The sequence below is a fragment of the Athene noctua genome, chromosome 2, assembly GCF_965140245.1.
Source record: "Athene noctua chromosome 2, bAthNoc1.hap1.1, whole genome shotgun sequence".
In the NCBI taxonomy this organism is placed as follows: domain Eukaryota; kingdom Metazoa; phylum Chordata; class Aves; order Strigiformes; family Strigidae; genus Athene; species Athene noctua.
Genome location: NC_134038.1, coordinates 28,299,195 through 28,323,595, shown reverse-complemented (window position 1 = coordinate 28,323,595; position 24,401 = coordinate 28,299,195). Strand labels below are relative to the sequence as shown.

General features: G+C 42.7%; 1 protein-coding gene across 4 annotated transcripts in view; it reads left to right on the top strand.

Annotated features, from left to right (window-relative positions):
• The first annotated feature begins 857 nt into the window (after nt 1–857).
• NECAB1 (N-terminal EF-hand calcium binding protein 1) overlaps nt 858–24,401 on the top strand; it is a 70,677-nt gene continuing 47,133 nt past the window's right edge. Inside the window, exons 1-3 of one of the 4 annotated variants that reach the window (XM_074898744.1) lie at nt 859–1,379; nt 5,786–5,810; nt 17,440–17,548. In XM_074898744.1, coding sequence (XP_074754845.1) covers nt 1,338–1,379; nt 5,786–5,810; nt 17,440–17,548 — 176 coding nt within the window. In that variant the 5' untranslated portion in view covers nt 859–1,337. Of the gene's footprint in view, nt 1,380–5,785; nt 5,811–13,494; nt 13,589–17,439; nt 17,549–24,401 lie in introns of those variants that run through there. The other 3 variants (XM_074898745.1, XM_074898747.1, XM_074898746.1) reach the window with 3 other exon arrangements.

Below are 24,401 nucleotides of genomic sequence, written 5' to 3'. Positions count from 1 at the left end.
AAGTCTTTTCATTCCAAGATAGCTCATTCCAGAAAGTTAAATATGTAAATTGTTGTTATAACAGTTAACAAAACCAAGCTCCTCTACAGTCTAAAAAAGCTTTCCCTTATCTCCACTCACCCTCCTAGCTCTTGAGACAAACTGGACTTTTTTCTTCTTTTCTCTCTCTGCGAAGAGATACATTCCCATGCTTCTATTATAAAAATCAGATTAAATAAAACCCTTTCGGTATTATTAAAATGCAAAAGTAGCTTGAGATGATTTTTCCATCTTTTATCAAGTCATCTTTAGGAAGTGAGATAAAAATTTCTCATCCTGTGAAATGCCTTGTCCTTGATTCTTTCTCCCCTCTCTCAGATTTTCTTTCCAAATGTTGAGAGGGAGGTGGAAGAAGCAGGAACACCCTCGCACAGCAAGTCATGCCACGGCCAAGGCTTTTCATACATGAAGGTGTTTTATAGGAAAAAAATCACTCTAAGATTTCTCATGAAGCATAATATCTTCTATAATAATAGATAATAATATGTTATATAAAGTGTAATACATCATGTAAAATTGCAATGCCACCTGCTGGTGGTGTGTGGTGGGAGAACAAAGACAACGCCATGTCCATGTAATAACCTTCTGGCAAGTGTACGCAGCAACACGGTGGTGCGGTGGTGGGCAGTTCCCACAGAGCCGCTCTGCCCCTCGGCCCATCCTCCTCCTCCTCACTGCCCTCACCCCGCAGAGCCGGCCCCCGCCCGTCCCACACCTCCGCGCTTGCTCCCCACCCGAAACGCCCGCGCTCCCAGGTCCCGGTAGCCCCCGATTTTTGGGCAGGCCGCTTTGAGGGCTGCGTTACATTGAAGGAGTTTATTTTCGAGGCGCAGCGGTGCCGCAGAGCGCAGGGTATGGTGGTGTGTGCGTCAGCCCTGGAAAGGCCGGGTAGGCCCCGTACCCCCGGCCTTGTGCCCCGGCAGGGTCTGCCCCAGGGGACCGTGCTGAAGGGGAGAGCAGCCAAAGTGGTGATGAAAACGTGACCTGACAGACTGCAAGAACCAAGTTTCCCTCCTGGAGAGAAAGCGCGTCTAGCCGCGAGCACACTTTAAAGACGCGACAAGGCGGCTGCAGAGCAGAACGGCAGCAACCCTCCGCCGAGGCCGGCAGTGGGAGAAGGAGCAAGAGCCGCCTCTGCCCACCCTCCCTGGGGAGGTTTTCCAGCGACAGGCGAGGCGGGGCCTGCGGCTCGGCCCCCCGGCGCAGCAAGCGGCGGGCCGCCCTCCCCTCCCTCCCCGGCCCCGCCGCCCCCCGGCCCCGCCGCCGCTCCGGGCGCTGGCGGCGGCCGCGGCGGGCGGATGGCGGCGGAGCTGGGAGCGGGGCTGCGCATCTTCCGCGATGTGAGTACGCGGCATCCTTGACGTGAACCCCTCCCGGGTTTGGTGAGGCCGTTACACCCACCCACCCCCCCACCCTTTTTTTTTTTTTTTCCCCTGAAGCCATGATTTCTTCAATGGGGTGGAAGGGGGTGAAGCTTAGCGAGGCTGTGGGTCTTTCCCTTTTCCTTCACCTTCCCTTTCACTTTTCCCTTTCGCTTGTCCCTTCCCCTTTCCTATTTTTTAAAATGTCTTTTACCATTTGAAATGTTTTTACCATTTAAAATGTTAATGGGGGCAGTGAGTTTGCTTCCGATGGCGTGCATGTGTGAGGAGAGCAGGTTAGCAGTTGGGGCTGGTCAGCAGAGGTGCTGGGCAAAAACGCTGTCACTTTTCAAAACACATTGCTTGGATTTTTTTTTTTTTTTTTTTTTTTTTCCCGTGCTTTTCACTGAAGAGTTTCTCACCCTACAAAAGTTTTTTCCCAAACTTTGCAGGCTCCCTCCCATTCTGTTAGACCCTGATGGATTCGAGGTGCCCACGGTTGATGTGCAGAGCAACCCCCAGCCCCTCAGCCCTTTGAGGGGGAGCCCAGCGAGGTGCCCCCTGTTCACCTGGCCATCCTACCTCTCAGGAGTGCTGTGGACCATCACTAAGGGCTCAGCATCTCACAAGATGCAGTTGTAAAGTTTTTTGTCTAAATTTGCCCACCACAGAGTGTTTCCTCGGTCCAAGGCAAGTCCCGATGGAAGGCAAAGTCCCACCCAGAGATTTCCAAAGTATCCCCTGTCCTTGACGAGACCTAGAAATCTTCAGACCAGCTCTGTTACCAATTCCGATCAACTTCAGACCAACTTTTATACTGGGGTTAGTCCACAATATCAGCTGGAAATGACATGTTCTGTATTAAAGGACCCTTTATAGAGATGTTTTCTTTAATGTGCCCGCATTAACTTCCCCAGCCTTTTCCCCAATTATTTCAGGCATCCCCTGTCTGCTCATCTCCTGATTCTCTAGCTTCCATGAGAAATCATTTAAATTAGTCTCTTTGTTGACTTTTATTATTTCCATTCAAGTGTATAGTGAAAATGCAGGTTTTTTGTCTTATAAATACCACTTGTAAGAGAAACAGGAGAATTACAGGCATACATCACAAAGACAGAAGAGAAACCTAAGTTGCCAGGGAAGAGTTAAAAAACATTAAATAGGGACAACTCCCCAGTTTAACTCAACACACCGGGTTAGAAAACTGCACATGGTCAGAATATCTGATAAACTGAAAACTGTTGATTTCATCCAGAGTAAAGAGTTAAGTCAAGTTAAAATTGTTTAATTTTCAGTAATTTCTTAAACCAGTGTTAAGTTCCTATTTATAGAAAAGCAGATGCCTATCACAAAACTGCTGAAGAGGAGGGAGGGGGGGCTGCAGCCATACTTCTGCTCTTACATCTGGAGGAAAACCTAGTCTCTGCCTGCTTCCTGGGGGGAAAGGGGGACCTTCCTCCTGTGAATGTACACTCATGTCATAAATATTTGGGGGTGTGCAGCTCTGTGATTACCCCTCAGTGAAGTACCTCCACCTGTATAAACAACTGCCTATTAGACCAGGCAGCAAGAGACTGGCTGTAAGGCTGCACAGAAAGGGCAGGTACTGAGGTCCTGGTCCCACTAGGGGATAGGCAGAGACCTCATGAGAGCGAGACCTGATTTGTAATGCAACCTTCTCCCTGGTTTTGTGTCAAAGTCCCTATCAAGTGTCCAAAGGTTTAACATTTCCTTAAGGTTTGTTTTTTTTCAATTAATTAAAATTAATTAATGCAAACATTAAATAACGATTAATAAATATAGTAAAAATAATTAGTTACAATTAATGTTAAAAGAAAAAAGAAAAATTACTCATGCAGAAACTTTTATCACCCTTGACCCGTATTTACAGGGCACTTCTAGTTGACTGAAACTCTGCCGCTGCAGCAGTCCCAGCCCTATACAAGCCAGCACTCTTGCTCACAGAGAGGTTTTGCTCGAGGTGTGGCTGTAACACCCATGTGGCTCTGCATGGGTCCTTGCTACTTGCGGCACAAGTCACCGGTCATCTGTGCATAATGCTTGTGTCCATGCTGGGCAAGTCCATGACCCCACTGAAGCACACCTTGCTCCTTGCCATCAGACATGCTTGCTCATGTGCCCACAGTGGGCAGCTCAGCCTGCGTGACTGTGAGCCGAGGGGTTTCAGCGCTAGCCCCTTTGGTATGCATCTACTTGGGGGCACTCATTCCCTTTTATTGGGTGTAACTGGGCAGAAGAAAGCCTGTAGATCTCAGAGCATCATGTTTCTCCACCCTTACCAAATTTTTCACAAATCTCTCCGCTTCCAGCTGAAAATCTGCAAAAGCTTTCAGCACTCTGGCTTTGCCATCTGTTAACATATAGTTACTAACTCCTGAGCAGCACTAGGTCTACAGGAGGTAGGTAGGAGCATGGAGGTGGGTACCTTGACAAGCAGGCTGACTTTCCCTTCAGCTGACGCAAAATGGAAACAAGGCTGCTTGCCAGTGAGATAGGAGAAAGACCCACAACGGTTCCCCAAAAAATCCAGCCAAGTCTTCCAGGAATCTAGGACTGTATTTTACCTGTTAAGGGTTGCAGAAAGAGTTTTTATTTTATTCTAATCATGCTTTTAACGATCTTCCCTTTACTCTGCATTTAGTTCTCATTAGGCAAAAATTTCCAGTTTAAGAGTAAACATTTAAAAGCCCTAAAAAGTCCAATCCTCATACTAAAAACAGAGCTGCAATATATGATTTATTTCGATATACAGGGAGGGAAGATGTCATCTTACTAAGTTTATTTTGTACTTTGTATGTTGTAAACTTGGTCCAATGCAAAGTTCAGCTTAGAGGCCACAAGTGAAGTGGGTCACAACTCTGTTAGTTCCCTGTTAACTTCACCCTACAGAATACAGTGAAGAAGTTGCTCTGACAGAGCTTGGCACCTGGATCTTTGAGATTCTCATTTGTTTCACCTTTAGGAGCAGAGCAGTTATAGCATGTGTTGCAGAAGTGGTTTAAATACTACTAGTAGTTTATCAAACTGGAGAATGTTTCCATTGCTGTCAGCCCTCAAAGATACATGTGTCCATTTTGAATGGTATTCATAGCAACAATGCAACTATATCTAGAAGATTTGTTTTCTTTCCATGCCTAAACTTGTTACAGCATTGCCCATACAAGTCCCCATTGCAGCTCAGGCTGAAGTAGTGATGGGGACTACATCTGGAGACATAGCACAGTGACAATGGATGGCGGTTACACATATCTGAAGTGTTGCATGGTGACCCATGCCACAGCAAAACCATCTCATCTCAAGAGCAGGGAGCAAAGAAACTGGAGAAGACCCCGCTCTGTCGCTTCTACTCACTATCCCTGATCGCTTCTCCAAGTGTGGACTAATGTAGTGGTACCTGTGGTGGGACTCCAGCAGGGACAGGCGGGCACATTGGCGTGTCGCTGGCAGTAAGACAGACCCAGTGCACCTGCATACAGTCCCGGATGGGTTGGTGCTGTGTCCCCCCACTGATGGCAGGGCTGGGCCTGGAGGGCTCTGCCACCTGTCCTCACAGGATGCACCCCCCAGGATCATTTTTTCAGACTTTGCACGAGAAGTTACAGGCTCTTACCTACATATTTAAATAGCTTCTCCAGCAGGTGCTATTTGCAGTGGGGAGAAAATGCAGACCTGCACGCCATGAGGATAAGCAGGGGTCACATACAGTTTTCATGGCAGAAGTATTACAGGGGAGGACATACAGCAGGCATCCTCACGCTTCCCTTGCCTTCCCAGCTTATAAACCTCTGTGCTTTCCCTCTCCCCTTTCTTCTGTATCTGGTTTGTACTTTCTGTCAGAACAATCCTCAAATTTGCTCCCACACATCTGATCTCGCTGCCTCCCACACCCAGTCTGATCCCTTCATGCCACCTGGCTCCTCTCCTGACTTAGCCCTTTGCTTCCTCCACCCACACAAACCCTGAGTCTTTTTCACCATCTCAGATGCTCAGTGCATGCACCCAGCTATCATCCTTACTCTGCTTCTTTAAGCCACTTCTCTCAACCTCAAATCCAGTATCATGGTAGCCATATAGTGTCAGGTTTTTTGCCTGAACATTATCCTTATAAGCCATGCACAATCTAGAAAATAAAGGTGGTTTGTATTATGGTCTTGGTTTCCAGTGCACACAGCACAGGAGTGGTTAAAGAAAGCAGTACTCTGCGGGAGGGATGGAGACACACTAAGGGCTTTTCAGTTTTAAGCAGCCTTGTGAAAACATGATATGTAGAGCTCAAACTATAAATGTCCACTAAATATAGCATTGCGTGCTATTAACCCATACCCCCAAAAAAGTGATTCTGTTCTCTCTTTCTTTTTGTTTAGATATTAAGAAGAGCAGACAAGAATGGTAAGACTGGTCACTTGTCTTCCCCCCTCCTTTTGGAAAAAAAATTCATCACTGATTCAGCATTTTAAGTTATGCTTTAAACATTCTAACAGGAAAACCAGCCATCCCTCATGTCATTTCATGTTTTCTACAGGTTCAATGTAATGTATTTTGTTGTGCACTGATCCTTCCTTTAAGGGAAGAACTTGTGTTTTCACAATTTGGCATGTGTGTTTGATTTGCACTTTGGCTGCATGTATGTGTTTTCTTGGTGACATAGTGTTCACAAAAAGGTTTGAAATACTTGTTAGTAGCTCCACCTTATTAATTTAAAACCATCATAAGCTATATCCAGCAGTCAGATTTGTTTCCTACATTTCACAGTTATGTATTTATTCAGCATGTCAGTAGACAGAATAAAGCCTTGAATTCAACTCACATATTTATAACACAAAATTCATGAGGTTTTTATTATGTTCTTAATCAAAATTTTTGCCCTTGTCCTACTGACTGATTTTTCTTCCACATATATTTTTTTCCCTTATTTAAATTCAGTAAATTGGAGCATAGTACTGTAAGGCTTCACAAGATGCTCCTATTTTGGTGGCAGCAGGGAAAGGTCCTTGCTGTAAGGACCACAAGTGTAACCACTGGAATTTTTCTCTGGTATACATAGTTATGGTCTTGAACCTGACTTTACCTCTTTTTCCCATCTCAGAATTGCTGCACAATTTTGGACAAGTTACATTGTTGGTTTTGTGCTACATACCCCATCAGAGAAATTAAGCCCCTGCTACTTCCCTGCATTACACAGAGTGTGATATTTGGTATGTTTGAGGCTATTCTGTAGCTCTGCAGTTAGCATAATAGTATTTATACTTAACTCAGATAACCAGAGTTAGATCTTGCAGGATGAGAAGGAGACACAAACTTGCAATTTTTTAGCACCGTATGGGAAGAAGGGAGATGCGACTTCATGAAGAAGCATGGGCCAGACTTTGGTCTTTTCCTGAAAGTGTTGAAGAGTGTTAGACCCACAGCTCATACAGGTTTAATCCTGACGAGTAATTCCCACTCAATCCTCAGAAAATGGGTATTGTACAGGTTCGATAAAGTGCACTCTCAGGTATTTAAAGACATAATGGATACTATTGGGAAAATCAGAAAGAATCACTTTCAAGGAAGAACTATTGGAAAGTAAGGGGCTACCATACAGTTTAATGGTATAACTGAGCCTGTCAGATAACCATTTATTGTTGTTGAGAGGGCAATCCCTCCCCTGCAGCCCACCTCTGGCTACATATTCCTGCCCCAGCTTGTGTGCAGCAACTGGCGCTTCCCACTAAACCAAGGCAGGTTCCTTCAGAGAGCTCAGGGACCACAAAACCCATCTCTGAGGGGTTTTTTTTAGTGGGGTTATTTTGTCTCCCTCAGTCAGTTTGCCAGTGGCTTGGAAGGGCAGCAATGGTGCAGGCTGAATCCCAACATGAGGGCTGGGATGGGAAAGAGAAGGACCTTCCCCTTCAGCCATGTTTTCCAGTTTAGCTATGTGCCAACCACAGCCAAGCTCTGCTGGCATCCCCTGCAGACCTCCTTGCCATGTTTGAAATAGATATTAATGAGTCTACCGTGAAGACTGATGAGAGTCAGAGTGTGTGGTGCAGAGCAGTGGTCATCATCCCCCTGGGGTCAAAAAGAGCCCCAGCAGCTTCATGTCCCTGCCCTGGCCTTTGCAGCTCATGCTCTGTCCCAGCCCTGGTGGATCCACAGCACTTCGATGATCAGGAAGGCTTCCAGTCCTCAGTGGGTTTACCCCACAGTTGATACTTTGCTATTAAAACAGGGGAAACAGCTCACATGTTCAGTGACAAACTTGCTTGTTCCAGAACGATATGAAGCCACGTTCACCCTAGAGACTTTGGTCACCAGAGTTCATACCTATATACGAATCCTTTACAACATATTACTGGGAGAAAAGTACTAAGTTTAGCCAGTTCAGTTCTATTAATTTAAGTCCATAAGCTTGAAATGGTTTCAGTTTATGTGCTTAATTGTGTTTGCTCAAACATCAGTTGCCCATGGGACTTCCACTTTGCTAATCTAGCAATGCACAGGCTCATGCCACATTAATGAGGAGATTTGTTTTAGGGCTGGGATGTTAAGTACCTTCTGAGAAAGTGAACGCTCATCTAACATGCTTACACTGTTGTCAACACAAATTATTAGCTTTTGTTAATGACTAAATACTTACACTTTCAGTGTTACCTTTATGTGCTGGAGGAAACAAAGTATTGGCTTACAGTAACAAATACTACATTACTGTCCATGACACACTCCTGTTAACCCATACACTTTTAACAGGTCTCTCTCAGAGCTGCCATATTCATTCTCTGTAGGATTAAAATACTCTAAAAAAAATTTATCATCAAAAACCTTATTAGGTACTTGCTTGGCAGCAAAAAAAAAATAAAAATCCAAGAGTGAATCAAGCTGATAAATAGGAGTATTATAGTAGACACACTTGTACTACGAATTTAGGGACTGTGGGACTTAAGGTTATCCTTCTGCAACAAGAAAAGACAACTGTACTTGCAAAGACAATATAAGAGATCGAGAGAGCCCAGAAACCCTGCCTGAATTACTGTTACTCAAAAATACTACAATGATTTATGACAGTTGGGTTTAAATGAGAAACTCCTTTATGAAACAGTCATTCCCCTATTTGAAAGAAGCTATGCAAATGTTGTTTCCTTTGGGGTAGTGCCTTCTTTCTTCGCTAGCCCATGTACATTCTGTTACCCTCCCATTTCTGGAAATAACAGCTATGCACAGCTTCCACAAGGAGATCAGCTTCATAAACTCTATAGTTCTTATTTCATGGCTGAGCAGCTCTATTCTGTATGGAGCAGATCCATACTCCTCCTGTAACTGAAAAGGGCATGTGATATTCTTAGAGGGAGAACAAGACATGGGGAAGGAATATCGCATTTATAAGAAATATATGGTTCATAATATTGACAAAAGCAACAGAAAACCCTGAGGGGAAAAAAGCAATTTCATAAAGGTGAGATGTTGCACATTGACCTTTTTGGAAAGGAGAAGTTTCAGGTTTGCATGTCAAAATGAAGTTTTGGTCAGGTTTACTTTACAAAACTCCATACATTCAAAGGAAAGCTAATTTGGAAAAATTCTAGCTAAAAGGAAAGTTCTTAATTTATTTAATTCCTTTTGCTATTTAAAACAAAGTAATACTCATTAAATTCCTCCCAACAAGTAAAATCTTGACCCTAGACAGCAGGAACAAGAAATATGGAAAACTGGAACTGCTGAATGCAGTCTTTACTAATCAAGACAATTTTTTACTCCCTCATCTCACAGGCAACAGTGGTTGACCCACACACATGTGACTCCAGCACCTGGAGAGAGCAGTGTCCTGCTTTGCCCGCATCATGGGGGGGATCATTTCCCATCCTCCTGTGGGAGAAGAGGGCTGGTCTTCTCTACTTTATCATCTCCATCTCTTTGTTGAGGGGAGCCTGGCTGCTTCAGGTCTATTCTCTTATGAAGGTGGAAACGAATGACTCTGAGCCCAGGGACATGCTTGCCTGACTGTCGGCTGCTGAGCATATGTGCCAGCACAACCACCATCCGTTAAGGCATGAGATTTCTCTCCTGTGCTGAAAACATGGCATGTCCTGGTGTTTAAAACTCTGCTTAGCACTTCCACTGTAGATGAAAATAGCCATCCAGTTAAACCTGGAGGGAGGAGTGGCCCACAGCCGTGTCCTCCAGAAGGAGGACCTCTCAGCTGTCTCTCTCACCTCTACAAGTTTAAAACTAGTATTTGATTATGGGCTTGGTTCAAACTTGCATCTTCTGCCCTCAAACCCTTGGATCAACTCCAGGCAGGAGTTAGATGCTGTCCTTGATTTGCAAATACAAGTCAGTTGTTATGAAAAAGCACTAAGCTATATATCAAAATCCTTAAATCTCTTAAGAGGCAAATATTTGCAAACACCATAGGTAATACCTGCTATAGAAGCGGAGACTCTCCAAAAAAAAAAAAAAAAAAAAAAAAAAAGCCTTAACAGTAAGGAGCACGGTAAACAGTATGCTGCAGGCAGTCAGGAATGACTGCAACCAAATGAGGGAAAACCAAAAAAATGACTAAACAAAGTAAGACTAAAGCTCCAGAGATGGCCAAACCTGAATATCAAACACCCAGAATAGACCAGCAACAACATATTATTAATGCCAGAACCAGCTCATTTATGTTTTGTTTCATTTTTTCTCTGACATTTCAAACAAGCACTCACTGAAAGCTTGTTTTCCCCCTAAAAATGTTGGGTTTATAATTTCATTGAATGAGAATCTGTCAAACAAAAAATACAGTCAGATGAGACTGATCCTCTCATTCTGTCATATGTCTTCATTCAGCACCTCCTGATGTCCATGATATGGAGCAGGAACATCACACTTTTAAATGTAAAATTCTAAAACTGTATAGCATAATACTAACAGTATCTTCTCACCTGCCTTTAGCGTAAGAATTTGTATAGGAAAAGTCCCTCGGTGCCCTCTGTAAAATACACAGCACTCCAGCAGTAGCAAAATTGTTGTTGACTGCAGTGGCCTGGGGATTTCAGGCCAGCTCTAAAACCAGGCGAACATTAGCCTGACAAAAAACTGCATGTCATAAATAAAGGACCCATTTTAAATAAGGCAATAGAGTGCAGCAGTAGCATCCTATAGCTTCCACTGGTGTCAGTGACCAGAGGAACTGATTCACAGAGCATACACATTTGAGTCACCTGACAAGATTTCCACAAAATAACCAAAAAGCCTCCAAGCTGCACCTCTACGATGATCAAGAGGAAATCTCACAACACTCTTTCTAGAGTCAGTTTTGTAGAGATTGTATCCATTATTTAGTGACAGTGCCATTGCAGGACAAACACTGACTTTGTAGGTGAATCTTCTACTAGCTGTGTCTGTTCATGTGAGCTCTGGCAGGGTGATAGCTGCTTCACTACAGCAGTCCTCAGATGGTGACTTCTCAGTGGCTCTAGCTTGTAGCCCAAAGTGCTAATTTAAGCTATCCCAGAGGACTGAGTGAATATGCCTGTGAGAGGCAGGGAAAGCACCTCAGGAAGGAGATCTCTTGAATCACCCTAACGTGAATGATCAGAGTTGGCCTGGAGGCACTCTGAAGATCTCCACTTATGGCCTTATACTTTTTTTCAGGAAACGTTTTAGAGTTACACCAAAGCAAGGCATGTCAAGTCCCTGATTTCAGCATTTTTCCCTTGTCCAGTATCTCCTACTCGGGGCCCACAATGTCTTGACATCTCATAAGGTCTTCGGGTAGCTCACAGACTGCCCCCATCAGTGCTGCGTGTCGGCAGCTACAGCAGTGCATGGGCTCTCCCTTCCATACACATGGACAGGGTAACCCAGCTCTCGTGTGCCCTTCCTCGAGAAAACCAGCTGTGTGCAGGAATCCCTTGGGGAAGCTCTATGTGCCATGATGCCCAGAAGGACCAGGTCTTATTAACATCATAGTGGTCACATTTGAGCTATAGATTTACTGCGTGACTTTACAGAACATGCATTCTGAACGGGAGACAGAGCACAGAAATTCTCTGAACTACAGCATTGCTTATTTGAGCTCCCAAATTATTCAATCATTACTGGTAAATGGATTTGTAAGGCAAAGCCCTTGTAGCATAGACTCCAGAGACTCTTGCCATGCTGCTGTTTGCTTCCTAAGTGTCTGGATCCACTGCAGACACCACCCTGGCTCCTGTTTCAGCGCCCAGGTTGTGCCTGGGGTGGGATTCCCCATCCCACCTCCTGGGTCCCTCAGGTGCTGCAGGGCTGGACTCTGCGCTTCAGATTCCAAACATTATTATTTCTAGAAAGACAAAATGCCTAGTTTTAAACCTAAACCTGTTAGCCTAGTCCCCTCAGGACCACGTGGTTACATGTGCTAAGCTTCTCCAGCGTAACAGCTGGAATAATGGCTCAAAATCATTATTTCTGGTTATATCAACATTCAATACAGATCAGAGACCATGAAAGCTTAGTGCATTTGTACAGAATCTTTAAAGCTTCATCCCATGTCTGTGCTTTTTCTTATGCAACCCCTTATGACTGAGACCTAGTGGATATTATTGTTATACGCTTTGGCACATTGAAATTTATTATTTCAGCAGCCCTTCCTTGGTCCGATTCCAGCCTATGTGCTGCATGCCAATAAATCAGGTATTTTTTCAACTTTGTGCATGAGGTTCAGTCCACCTATGTCTGTTGTCATGTGCCCCCTGCCACTACCTCATTTTCTCTGTGTATAGGGCAATATCTTTCAGCACTCGTGCTCTGATCCAAGCCTTTTACAGCAGGTATCAGTTCCTTCGAAAAAGTCAAGTCACACAGGAGGTACCTGGGATCAGGTGAGCTGGGAGGAGAACCCACGTTCATGCTGCCTTCCCACTATGTTTGCTTCAATCATGCAGGGGACTGTGGCCTCAGTTGAGACACTTTAAGGCTTTAAGTTCTTCAAAGGCAGACAGACTTCAAAAAAACATAAAGGGCTGTCACAGCTCCCACAAGGGATTTAGAAAGTCAGCTCCCATTGAGAACTGGGAGGTCCTGGATGGGGCTGTGGTTTTGACCTTTGCCTTTCCTATGGCAGAAGTGACTGCTTCATTTTGAGCACTGTCATTTCCTAGTCTCTGCTGTACCTTCCTGGGAAATAAATACTTTCTGCCACAGGGGATTTTTCTATTTATTGGTTTTACTTGTTGTTATCTCTTCTCCCTTTGCTAATTTTTGCCCTACAAGGGCAGAGGACTATGGTTGTAGAGCCCCAGACCTGAAATAACCTGACTGCTCTGCCACTATGCATGTCTGGTTGGAGCAGGACAGTGCCATGGCCTCTGCTTTCCAAATCCCATTCCACCAAGGTGAACCCAGAATGAGATCTAGTCCAGTGGGTTTTTTCCCTCCAGTTGTCATAAGCTCTTCCATGTGGCTCTTCCAATTGACACAAGCCCTAGGGCTGCCATTCAGCCATAGGAGCTCCACTCCTACTATGTACAGACTGCTTTGGTGGTCCTCCATGGAGCCCACAGGCACGTTTAACTGCTAGGAAAGGCTCACAGTCCTAACAAAGAGCCTGAAATAGGTGGGAGTGGAAGTGTTATGTTGCCCTGCAGCATTTGCTGGCATCTCTGCAAGACATCCTGCTCCTCTACATCACCATAATTTCCTTCACTGACAGCAGACTCACCATTTGCCATCATCGTCTTTGGGCATATAGACTCCAAATATATATATGTGCCCTTGTTCATTATTTTTTTGATATCTTTTCACTCACTGAAGTCAACTTTCAACTAGAAAAGAGAGTATGTGTGTGGCTTTTCTTTGTCAGATATGCTGTTGTCTGTTGAAGTAATAAGCTATCCAAAATGTTTCCTGGAGATTACAAGTGTTTCTGGAGCAGAATGTCTGAGGGATGTCACTTGGGCCTGTTTCACACATAAAAACATCTATTCAACAGAGAGATTAATTTTACTGAAATAAATGTAAGAATGCAGTTGTAACCCAAAGGAAGGCTCCCCTAAACCACCGTGCAAATATATTTCTAAACTTTTAAATGCTGCATGGGAAGATTAATTTCATTGTTTATCTATTTGTCTGCCAGTCAGGAGTGTTTTGACTCTGAGGAGGATGGGCAACTGTGCTTGTTTTGAAGAAACCCTGGTTTTGAAAGACATCAGAGAAGATACACAAAGCAAGTGAGGCTTGCAAACCAGCTTCTTTGAGATAACATTGCCAAGGCAAACGCTGCTGAAGGTTGATATGTCTGAGGGATGCATGGCTTCGAGAAGTTTGTCTTTCATGAATCATCCATCCCCTGTCACTTTGCCAGTGGCAAGGATTGAAGCATCTATAATAGAGGTTTCTGCTCAGCTGCTCTGAAGTGCTTAAACCAGATAGTATTTATCTGGGTGCTCCAAGGGCAGCAAGGTGTGCTCCAGCAAGGCAGTGATGAGGATATATAGCATAGCCTTTAAAATAAAAGTCATTCTTGACACTTAAAAAAAACCTGGGTAGACAAATGTGTTTTCACTTAAACAGCACAAGGAGCACTTGTTAGGGGTTGGGTCTGAGCTTCCTCTGAGCTCTGAGGAAGTGCAGGGGTGGCCTGCACAACCAGAGGCTGAATCCCAAGCTGCAAAACAGTTACACATATAAAATCAGAGAAATGCCCTGGAAAATCAGAGGTTTTTTCAGTAAACATACTGTATGAAGTCTGTAAGTAACCAAATAGGTTCAAACCTCCTTGGGTTATGCCAGCAACAAGCTCAGTGATGTGTCAGTCAATGTCAATAACATTCAAAATGTTATTGAGAATAAATAGTAATGAAGCAAAAGGCTATGTCTGCTCTTGGATGATAAAATTTAAAGAAAATAGCTGAAGTGCCCAATCTGGCTGTTGGCAGATCATTGATTTTCTAGGTTGATGTAAAGCCAATGATCCTGAAGAGCAGAGATAAACAGACAGATGTTTCAGGTTTTGTGTCATACCCAGACTGTTCTATGAGTAAACTCATAACATGTTTATCTCAGGAAAGTTGCCAAAAATCACTAGTTTCTTGGGTATGTGTATAACTTGCATGCAAATCACTCTTCCCAGCAAAGGCTCAAGCTGCAGAGGCAGTTTGATTAAACAATCAATTGTATCTGTATGAGCCAAAGGAAGCAGAGCTGTGAAAAGAAGCTTGTTTCAACACGCTCAATATTTGATATTCCTCCTCTGTAACCAGTGCCAAATGGCAGATGTATTTAGATTCTCATTTAGGTAATCATGGCAGCTCTGTCAAAGAAAATTGCCTACCTTCAACACAGTATTGTACCATCTTGGTTTTTAGCTCTTGTAGATGCTGACATTTTATTTTGATCGTAATGATGATTATCTCCAGCTACAATCTGTCTTTTCATATTAAACATTTCAAAATGTTTTTGTTGAAGCAGACATTTAATTTGTGCAATTTTGAAACCTCTTGAAGGTTACATATTTGAAGCCATATATTCAAGTCAAAGAATTTATGAAATAATAACAAGTAAAAGAGTGAGGAAACTCCTCAGCTCTACTCTTCAAATCTGCATGCTGTAGTACAGCATGTAGTTACAGCACTGAAATACTGCCTTTGTAATAGATTCTTCACCACTATAAAATTAGGTCACAATATGTTGTAGATTAGTCTGGTGCCTAGGACATCTTAGTCTTTTCCTCTACAGTTGTTTAGTGCCTTATGAGTGATTCAGTATGTTACTGAAGGAAGAGAAAAAGACATGTGAACTTAAATTTAGTGCTACCCAAAACAGATTTATGAAGTGTTAGGCTTTGAAAATATTCTTTATGCTTCATGCAAAGGCCCAATCAGTTTAGATAAATTATTACTTAACTACTGCTTAACCATTCAAACCTCTTCTAAATAAAAGCAAAAGGTGAATCTTCTTTCTTTGGCTTTTTTTTGCTGATTATCAGTCTTGCATTTAAAACTCACTACACTAGTCAATGAGGAATCACTTGTCCTAACTGTTTTAATAAAGTTATGGATTTGCCTCATCCCATGCAATTCTGAAGTCATGTCTGTACAGCAAAGAAAAGGGACAGTTGTTCTTCAGGACAGAAACAAATGTCAGCTGTTGCTGAGGGATCCCCAGGGAAATCTCGTGGACTTCTGTGCAGTCAGTTTTCCATTTGTAAACTTTTTTTTTTTTTTTTAACATCCTGCTGACAGGCATTGGTTGGTTTCTCACATCACCTTCTTCTCAGCCTTGAATCATATACTCAGGAAAAAAATTAATTGTACTGACTGTCATATATTGTTTACATAGTCATTGTGATATGATTAGAGGCTGGAGTTAACAAAGTCTAATGGTCCTTGTGCCCCAGAGTCCTACTTTCCAGAACATACAGTAGCCCAAGTCTGCCACTTCTGTCACTGCAGCCACAGCCACCCTGTGGGTGGGACAAGCTTTCCAAATTGTGGCACATTTTATCCATTTTTCACAATTAAAAAACCCCAAAACCAAAACAAACAGAACATGGAAAATCTGAAATATAGGAACTTCTTTGGGATTATCAGACGTGTAAGTGAGGTGAGATACAGTGATCCCTTCTTCAATGAATGTTGTAGTAGTTGTTGGAATACCCTTTAGAAAGCATTGATGGTTGTGCAGTTTGATCTGACAGAAGGAGGATAGAACCTGAATCTGGAGTGATAACATGCTGAAAATACCAGATGAATTAATCTGTTCATTTTAACACATCTCATCTTGAGGATTTTGCATCATATAGTTAAGGTCTTGCTATAATTACAGATGACTTAAAAAACAGATGAAACAGACTCCACTAAAGAATGTAGTAGAGATTGTAATATGAACTTTCTCCTTTGACTTATGTACATCCCATTACTGTTCTTCTAAATGTTACCATATGGTACTGCCCCTCCCTCTGAGCATTAGTCCTGCAGACACTTCCACTCACTGCAGACATGTTATTGATGATGATGAGGACCCGTGTGCTGATGATTGGTTTTGTCCCAAACAAATGAGAACAGCAGATACTTAGAAAATAAAGTCAACTTCTTCATAATTGGGCTTCACTGTATATTAAATGGCCAATTCAAACTCCATCTGAAAATCCATCTGAAGATTTTCACTGACCTCTGATATATGTCTAAACCAGTTTTCTCATTCCTGTATTTTTATGTAATCTCCAGATGAATTGCATGCTGGCAAATAGAAATTTACTATTTTCTATGCTGACCAAGAAAATGAGCTGCAATTCTTTCCAGTGGAAGAAGACACAAAGCTTGCTTCCTATTCCATGAAAATCAAACTTTTAAAAAATTTATTTTGTTAATTACACATCAAGCATAGAGCTTTTTGAGAAATATGTACTTTAGGAAGAGAATCAAAATTCTGCAAACCAGTGCAGTGTATTGATTAGGTAGAGAGGAAATCCAGGGTCAGACCCCTGCTACTACTGAATTGGGCACTTGAGTCTCAGTCTCCCATATGGGAGGCAGAGACCAGAGGAAAGAAAGAGGAGGAAAACGAACGGGAAATTAATAGCTCTAGATAGCTGAAGACATTTTCACTGAACTAATATGTTCCTTCAATAAATGTTTGCTTTTGCATTTCCCTGGATTTTCTCTGCCCCACTCAGTCTCAGGAGGTCACTGATCTTCCATGCAGAGGCGAGGACACGGTCAGGGACTAAGTAGGAGAAGCGTACAGCAGGATGGGGAGAAGCCACGGTGAATGACATCAGGGCAAAGACAGGACTGTAGTGATGTGTTTGTCAGTAGAGACTTACCAAAACCAAACTATCTTTGCTTGAAAGATAAGAAGGTGGAACAGTAACAGAGCTACCAAGAAAACTGAGAACTCTGATAAAACAGCCAATGCATTTAGCATCAGGATCTTTATGTGTCTTGATTAAATATGTAAAGTTTCTACATTTAATCTGAAGATCTAGAGGTTTTTAGTAGTTTCCGCTTCAACTGCATGAAGTAAAACAAGCAAAATCATAAACGAAACTAAGGCATTTTCCATTTCTTCATTGTTTCAGATGACGGAAAACTGTCCTTTGATGAATTCAAAGCTTACTTTGCTGATGGAGTTCTGAGTGGAGAAGAACTGCATGAACTTTTTCACACCATTGATACACACAATACTGAGTAAGTGCCCCCTTCTTGCAATTACAGTGCTACTCTCTGTACCTGAGAATGGAAAAAAGACATCTGGCTGATTTTAGAGCTTTTAAACTTTCTTTCTTAAGAAGCAAGCTGCTTCAGGGAAGCTAGGCTGTGTCATATGGCTCTAAAATATACAAAGTGAAGTGTTTCTAAACCTTGTACAAATACCTGCATGTTCCAATAAATGCAGTTTGGGTACTGAGAACACAGGGTCGAAACTGGATACCATCTGTGTTACCCACACATGATAGTAAGGAAAAGGGGCTGTGGCCTCCTTAAGGCTTAAATACGAGTTCCTCAATTCTTAATCTCACTACACTTATTGAATTAATACATGAGATGAATACTTGGACTAGATGTTGAGCAGGGGAAAAAATAAATTAAGTAATCATATATAGTAAAGAGCAGAAAAAGCCATCCTGTCTGGTGCTGGCAATTGCGTTGGTGTTACCACTTAGGCTGTTTGGATATCCCAGTTATCGCTGGACTTAACAAGGCCACAGGGAAATGAGCTGACAGGAAGTTTATGAAGTTCAACAAGACGAAGTGCGAAGTCCTGCACCTGGGGCCACCCAGCTAGAAAGCAGCTTGTCAGAAAAGGACATGAACTGAACACCAAGTTGGACATGAGCTAACAATATGCCCTTGCAGCAAAGAAGGCAAATTATATTCTGGGCTGCATTAGACAAGGTATTGCCAATAGATCAATGGAGGTGATCTTTCCCTTCTACTCAGGTCATACCTGGAGTGCTGTGTCCAGTTCTGGGCTCCTCAGCACAAGAGGCATAACATACTGGAGAGAGTCCAACAAAGGGCCACAAAGTTGATCAAGGGACTGGTGCACCTCACATATGAGGAAAGGCTGAGAGAGCCAGAGCTGTTTAGCCTGGAGAAGGCTCAGGGGGGAACCTTATCAATGTATATAAATACCTCAAGGGATGGAGCCAAGAGGATGGAGCCAGGCTCTTTTTAGTGGCAGGACCAGAGGCAGTGGGCACAAACTCAAGCACAGGAGCTTCCCTCTGAACATCATGAAACACTTTTTTACTGTGAGGGTGACCAAGCACTGGCCCATATTGCCCAGAGATGCTGTGGAGTCTCTGTCCTTGGAGATATTTAGAAGCTGTCTGGACATGGTCTTGGGCAACTGGCTGTAGGTGGCCCAGCTTGAACAGGGGGACTGGACTAGATGACATCCAGAGGTCCCTTCCAACTTTATCCATCCTATGATTTTATGACTGAAGAAGAGAATGAATTTCCTTTTTATATGCTTTCTGGCCATCAGCAGTTATTCACAGCAGGTCTCCCATTTGCTATTAATTAAGAGGGTGTTACTAAGCTAGTGGTTTTTAAATCAGACTATTCCTATGGTAGAGAAGGCCCCGAGTAAAAGCTGTTTACTGCTTTCACTAAGAGGTTAAAAAGATATCGTGTAGTAATCATGACATGGTTTGTGGTTCCAGTTACAAAGAGCAAGTACAAAGTAAGTCAGTATTGCTTTTCTCAGCTGCCTACAGCAGAGCAAGTATTAAGATGCTATCACAGTCCTGCTTCCTGTGTTTACTGTAAGAAGAGGTAGGAGCAATGTAACAGGACATTACCTTGGCCAATGCTAAAGGCTGCTGTGTCTCTGGGTTTTTTACCTTCCACAGGGAAAAAAAAAAAACCAAAAAAAAACCCCAGGCTGTGATTTTGTAATTCATGTACTTCATATAAATATCCAGACACTTAACTCACAGTGAGATATTAGTAGCTTTGTTCCTCAGACACATGAATTTGGCAGTCACCTTAATACTTTAGGACTTGCACATTACCCCAGGTAGCCCCGGACAGGCCTTTTCCCTTGGCCAGTTCTTCCTCACAGTGGCTCTAGTATGTTTTTTTTCTTATTTGCTTGTCTGTGTCACAGCATCACGCCCTTCTTGTTCCCCTCTTTCTCAGCTCTCCTAGTCCTCCTCTTCAGACACCCAGTTGCCATGAGTTGTGCATCACTAGCCCGAAATGCCAACACGAGCCCAGGCCCATCACCCTGGTGGCCTGTCAATGACCAGGCGTGATACTGGCCATTGATATGACAACTAACCTTGCAGCAGAAGGCCTGGAATTCCAGCCAAGGGCTTTCAAAGAATCACAGAATAATCTAGGTTAGAAAAGACCTTGAATATCATCCAGTTCAACCATTAACCTAACATCGACAGTTCCCAACTACACCATATCCCCAGCACTATGTCAACTCTATCCTTAAACACCTCCAGGGACGGGGACTCCACCACTGGGCAGCCCATTCCAACCCCTAAAAACCTGTTCTGGAAAGAAATACTTCCTAATATCCAGTCTAACCCGCCCAGGTGCAACTTGAGGCCATTACCTCTTGTCCTATTGCTTATTACTTGGTTAAAGAGACTCATCCCCAGCTCTCTGCAACCTCCTTTCAGGGAGCTGTAGAGGGCGATGAGGTCTCCCCTCAGCCTCCTCTTCTCCAGACTAAACACCCCCAGTTCCCTCAGCCGCTCCCTGTACGACCTGTGCTCCAGACCCTGCACCAGCTTCGTTGCCCTTCTCTGGACACGCTCGAGTCATTCAATGTCCTTTGTGTAGTGAGGGGCCCAAAACTGAACACAGGAATCGAGGGGCGGCCTCACCAGTGCCGAGTACAGGGGTCAGATCCCTTCCCTGTCCCTGCTGGCCACGCTATTGCTGACACAAGCCAGGATGCCATTGGCCTTCTTGGCCACCTGGGCACACTGCTGGCTCCTGTTCAGCCGGCTGTCAATCAGCACCCCCAGGTCCCTCTCTGACTGGCAGCTCTCCAGCCACTCCTCCCCAAGCCTGTAGCGCTGCTGGGGGTTGTTGTGGCCCAAGGGCAGCCCCCGGCATTTGGCCTTATTGAAACTCCTCCAGTTGCCCTCAGCCCATGGCTCCAGCCTGTCCAGGTCTCTCTGCAGAGCCTCCCTACCCTCGAGCAGATCAACACTCCCACCCAACTGGGTGTCATCTGCAAACTGACTGAGGGTGCCCTCGATCCCCTCGTCTAGATCATCAATAAAGATGTTAAACAGGAGTGGCCCCAAAACCGAGCCCTGGGGGACACCACTCGTGACCGGCCACCAACTGGATTTAACTCCATTCACCACAACTCTTTGGGCCTGGCCACCCAGCCAAGTTTTCACCCAGCAAAGCGTGTGCCCATCCAAGCCACGAGCAGCCAGTTTTGCCAGGAGAATGCTGTGGGAAGCGGTGTCAAAGGCCTTACTAAAGTCAAGGTAGACAACATCCACAGCCTTTCCCTCATCCAATAAGCAGATCACCCTGTCATAGAAGGAGATCAGGTTTGTCAGGCAGGACCTGCCTTTCATAAACCCATGCTGTCTGGGCCTGATCATCTGTTTGTCCCACATGTGTTGTATGATGGCACTCAGGATGAGCTGCTCCATCAGCTTCCCAGGCACCAGAGTCAAGCTGACAGGCCTGTAATTTCCCAGATCATCTTTTTCAGGAACCATCTCAAAACTCATTCTTCTGAAGAAGCATCACTGAAGGCTTTATGTACTTGGAAGCTTGTCCATTTTTTCCACCATTATGATCTAATCTAATGAATATATTCTCTTGCTTTACCAGTTTTGCCTCCCTCCAGCCTAGATGGAATTATTAAACCACTTTATCTTTTTCAGAAAGTATGAAGAAAATAACTAATTGAAGTCTGAAATCTGGTCAATATTATACAAGTGTGTGCTAGGGAATATGTATCTCAGTTTATGATCTTTTATTAACAACTTCCAGGAAGATAAACATCAAAATTTTTAAAAAGTTTCTATGTTTTCCTTAGCCAATATACAAATCTTTTTTGTAAAAGATCAATAGTTAAGTTAATTGAGATATTTACTATTCAAAGAATTGCTTATTGCAACTATTTAAATATGCAGAACCACATTTCTTTGCTGTCTTAAGGGCTTGGTTGCTTCTTTATCAACATTTTTTTCATAAACATGCTGTTCAAGAGCAGTACTGTCTGTGTGATTATATGGAACCATGAAATTCCTACAGATAAGAATCCTCTTTTAGATCTGTTCTCTGCAGTCCTAAAATCATTCACATAGGCACCTAATTCATAATCAACATAGAGCAGTATATCCCCTAGGAGTAAATGCCTAAATAGCTCTGTGGATTTGGTTTTTAGCTCTGATCTCACTTATGCTTCTGAAAATCAGGCATAACGTCCCTAGAATCATTAGATTTAAGCCAGCACAAAATGGAAGTATGGAACTGGACTCTTAATCCCAAGGCCATCCTAAAGCATCCAGTAACCCTTCCTGTGTTGGAGACACTTGATACTAGGGTGCAACAAAGGCAAACATGTTTCCCAGATGTATCATTCTCCTTAACAGACAATACAGGGGAAGCAACGACATAAACAGGTTATCTTGTATCATAAGAAGGCTGTCATTATGTCCCTAATTTCCCTTATTTCCCTAATTTGTCAAAAGTACTTACGTGCTATAAATTCAAAGAAGAAGGTTGTAGAAATACTGCTAAATAAATAGGTACTATGTACAGAAAGAATAAGTAAATGTAACATTTTAATTTCCTCAAGCAATGCAGGGATTTACACTACACATAAATGCCTAAAACAGATGACTAGGGAAGCATGTCATCATGGTCTGCTGGATCATTTCTTGTAGTATCTCAGGATTTCATACCCAGCTTGACACAAGAGCAGACTTTGGGTTGTTTCCACCTGCATTACATCTTTTAGCTCTGCCAGCGTTCAAAGCCTCACTGTGTACATGAGTCTTTGCACTTCAAAGCCTGAAGATAAAAAAGGAGCGGTGGCCTTGGGGTGATATCCATGGGCCACAAGCTTAGGAAATCTGAATTCCTTTTTCAGCTCTGCTGCAGCAATCTTTCAAAAAAATATTCAAAGCGTAAAAGACTTACATTGGCTTAACACTTTTAAGGAACTAAATTAACCAGGTATTAAAACCCTTGTTACATGGATCCTAATGTCAGTCTTGTTGAAGAGAGATTTAGAAGATTATTAACTTTTAAAAGACCAAGCCAAGCTAATGTAACATACCTGTTGCAAAGCAGATAGGCTATGGAAAATGGCTAAAATGAGCAATTACCATTTGCAATCTGGTGACAGAGCAAATAATATGAGGTTTAACTTCCCAGCAAATTAAGGTTCTGTCTGCCTAACTGACTATGGTCTCTGAACCTTGCTATTTGGTGCAGACAGGAGTTACCTTTTTTACAAAGCAAAAAAAGAGTCAGTTGGTACTGCAGTGACCATAATCACAAGGAAAAAATGATGAGTAGAGATTAGTTAGCACTGCATAAAGTTTTCAAGAGATAGGTTGAATAGGAGTTCATTATGCCAGCATGAATTTATATTTACAACTTATCTAGACCCTAAAGTACAGGTTATTCATTCAGGGCAAATCATTAATTTTACATCAGTACATCATTTCAAAATGTATTTTGCAATTTATGAATGTACTTATGTGTACACAGGCTATTTTTTTATTTCATTAAACCTACATTACCTTTTTATAACATTTTAAATATTAAATAAATACCAGTAAAGACACACCATACAAAATGATTGTATGATTTTTTTTAACTTCCATTCCTTTTTTCTTTTGATACAGCCAGAAACAAATGTATAAATTAATATATACTGAGTACAACATAGATTAATAATGATGCTATCACTGTCTAGACAACCAAATTAGGTGAAGTAGTGTGTCCATAAAAAAAAGGAACTTATTTTTTCCCATATTTTAGTACTGCTACAATATTTTACCTTTCTTGAAGGTGTTTTAATACAAGAATTGTGTTTGTAAGAACTGGCAATCAAAAATATAAATTGTAAGCAAATTTGTGGCAGGGTCTTCTGTCTACTGAACCACAAGCCAATATAATAATTAGTTTATAGGCACACTACTAGATACACAGAGTTACACAGAAATTACCCCCATGGGCAGACTGCCTCATATGTGTTCACAAGGTCTTAGCGTAAGTTGTGGGTTTTTTAAAAGTCTCCTATGACCACAAAAAAACAAGAGGACACTGGACCAGTGAGCCACTGTGGTGACCCAGTGAATGCCAGTCTCCTGATTTTTAATGAAGGCAGGGAGGTAATACCAAGAATTAATTCATACGTTAAATTAATTTTAACATTCTTCAGTAAAACAACCAACTTCTGAATATTCAGAGATACTGTGCTTCAAAAGATACATAAAAAGACAATAGAATGCTTTGATTAGGCCATACAACTAGCATTCCTGATGTGTAATTAGCACAAGGTGACTGTGTTAGGAGGGTAGCAGTTAACTATTCTTCCTTAAATGCAGTTTCCAGTGTTGTCATTCTTCATATTGAAGCTGAAAGCAAATTATGCATTTGACTTCCACTGAAAGTCACTTCTATTTGTTCTTTCCAGGATCTCATGAAACCTTTGGGCAATCCCTCTTCAATCGCATACCATTAAATACTATAAAGAAGCTGTTATAGAGGGTCCCCACTCAGATGCCCTCACTCCATCAGTGTAAGAAAAGGCTTCGCGTTGATGCAGCAGTGATTAGATCTGGGCTGTTAAAGCCAGGTCTCCAGGTTCTTGTTTCCTAGCATGCACTTAGCACTTGCATCTACTGCAAAGCAGTGACTTTTATTTAAAGACCCTTACAAAAAAAAAAGGTAAATATAGGCAAGAAATCAAGAGCAATGATTTTTAAAGCCTTAAGCTTCAACCTAGAGTTGTACAATGATCCTTCTCCCCTTATTCATAAGGGTTTAAGTGTTTTGCAGATAGTCCAGAAATAAGCACACTATAAGC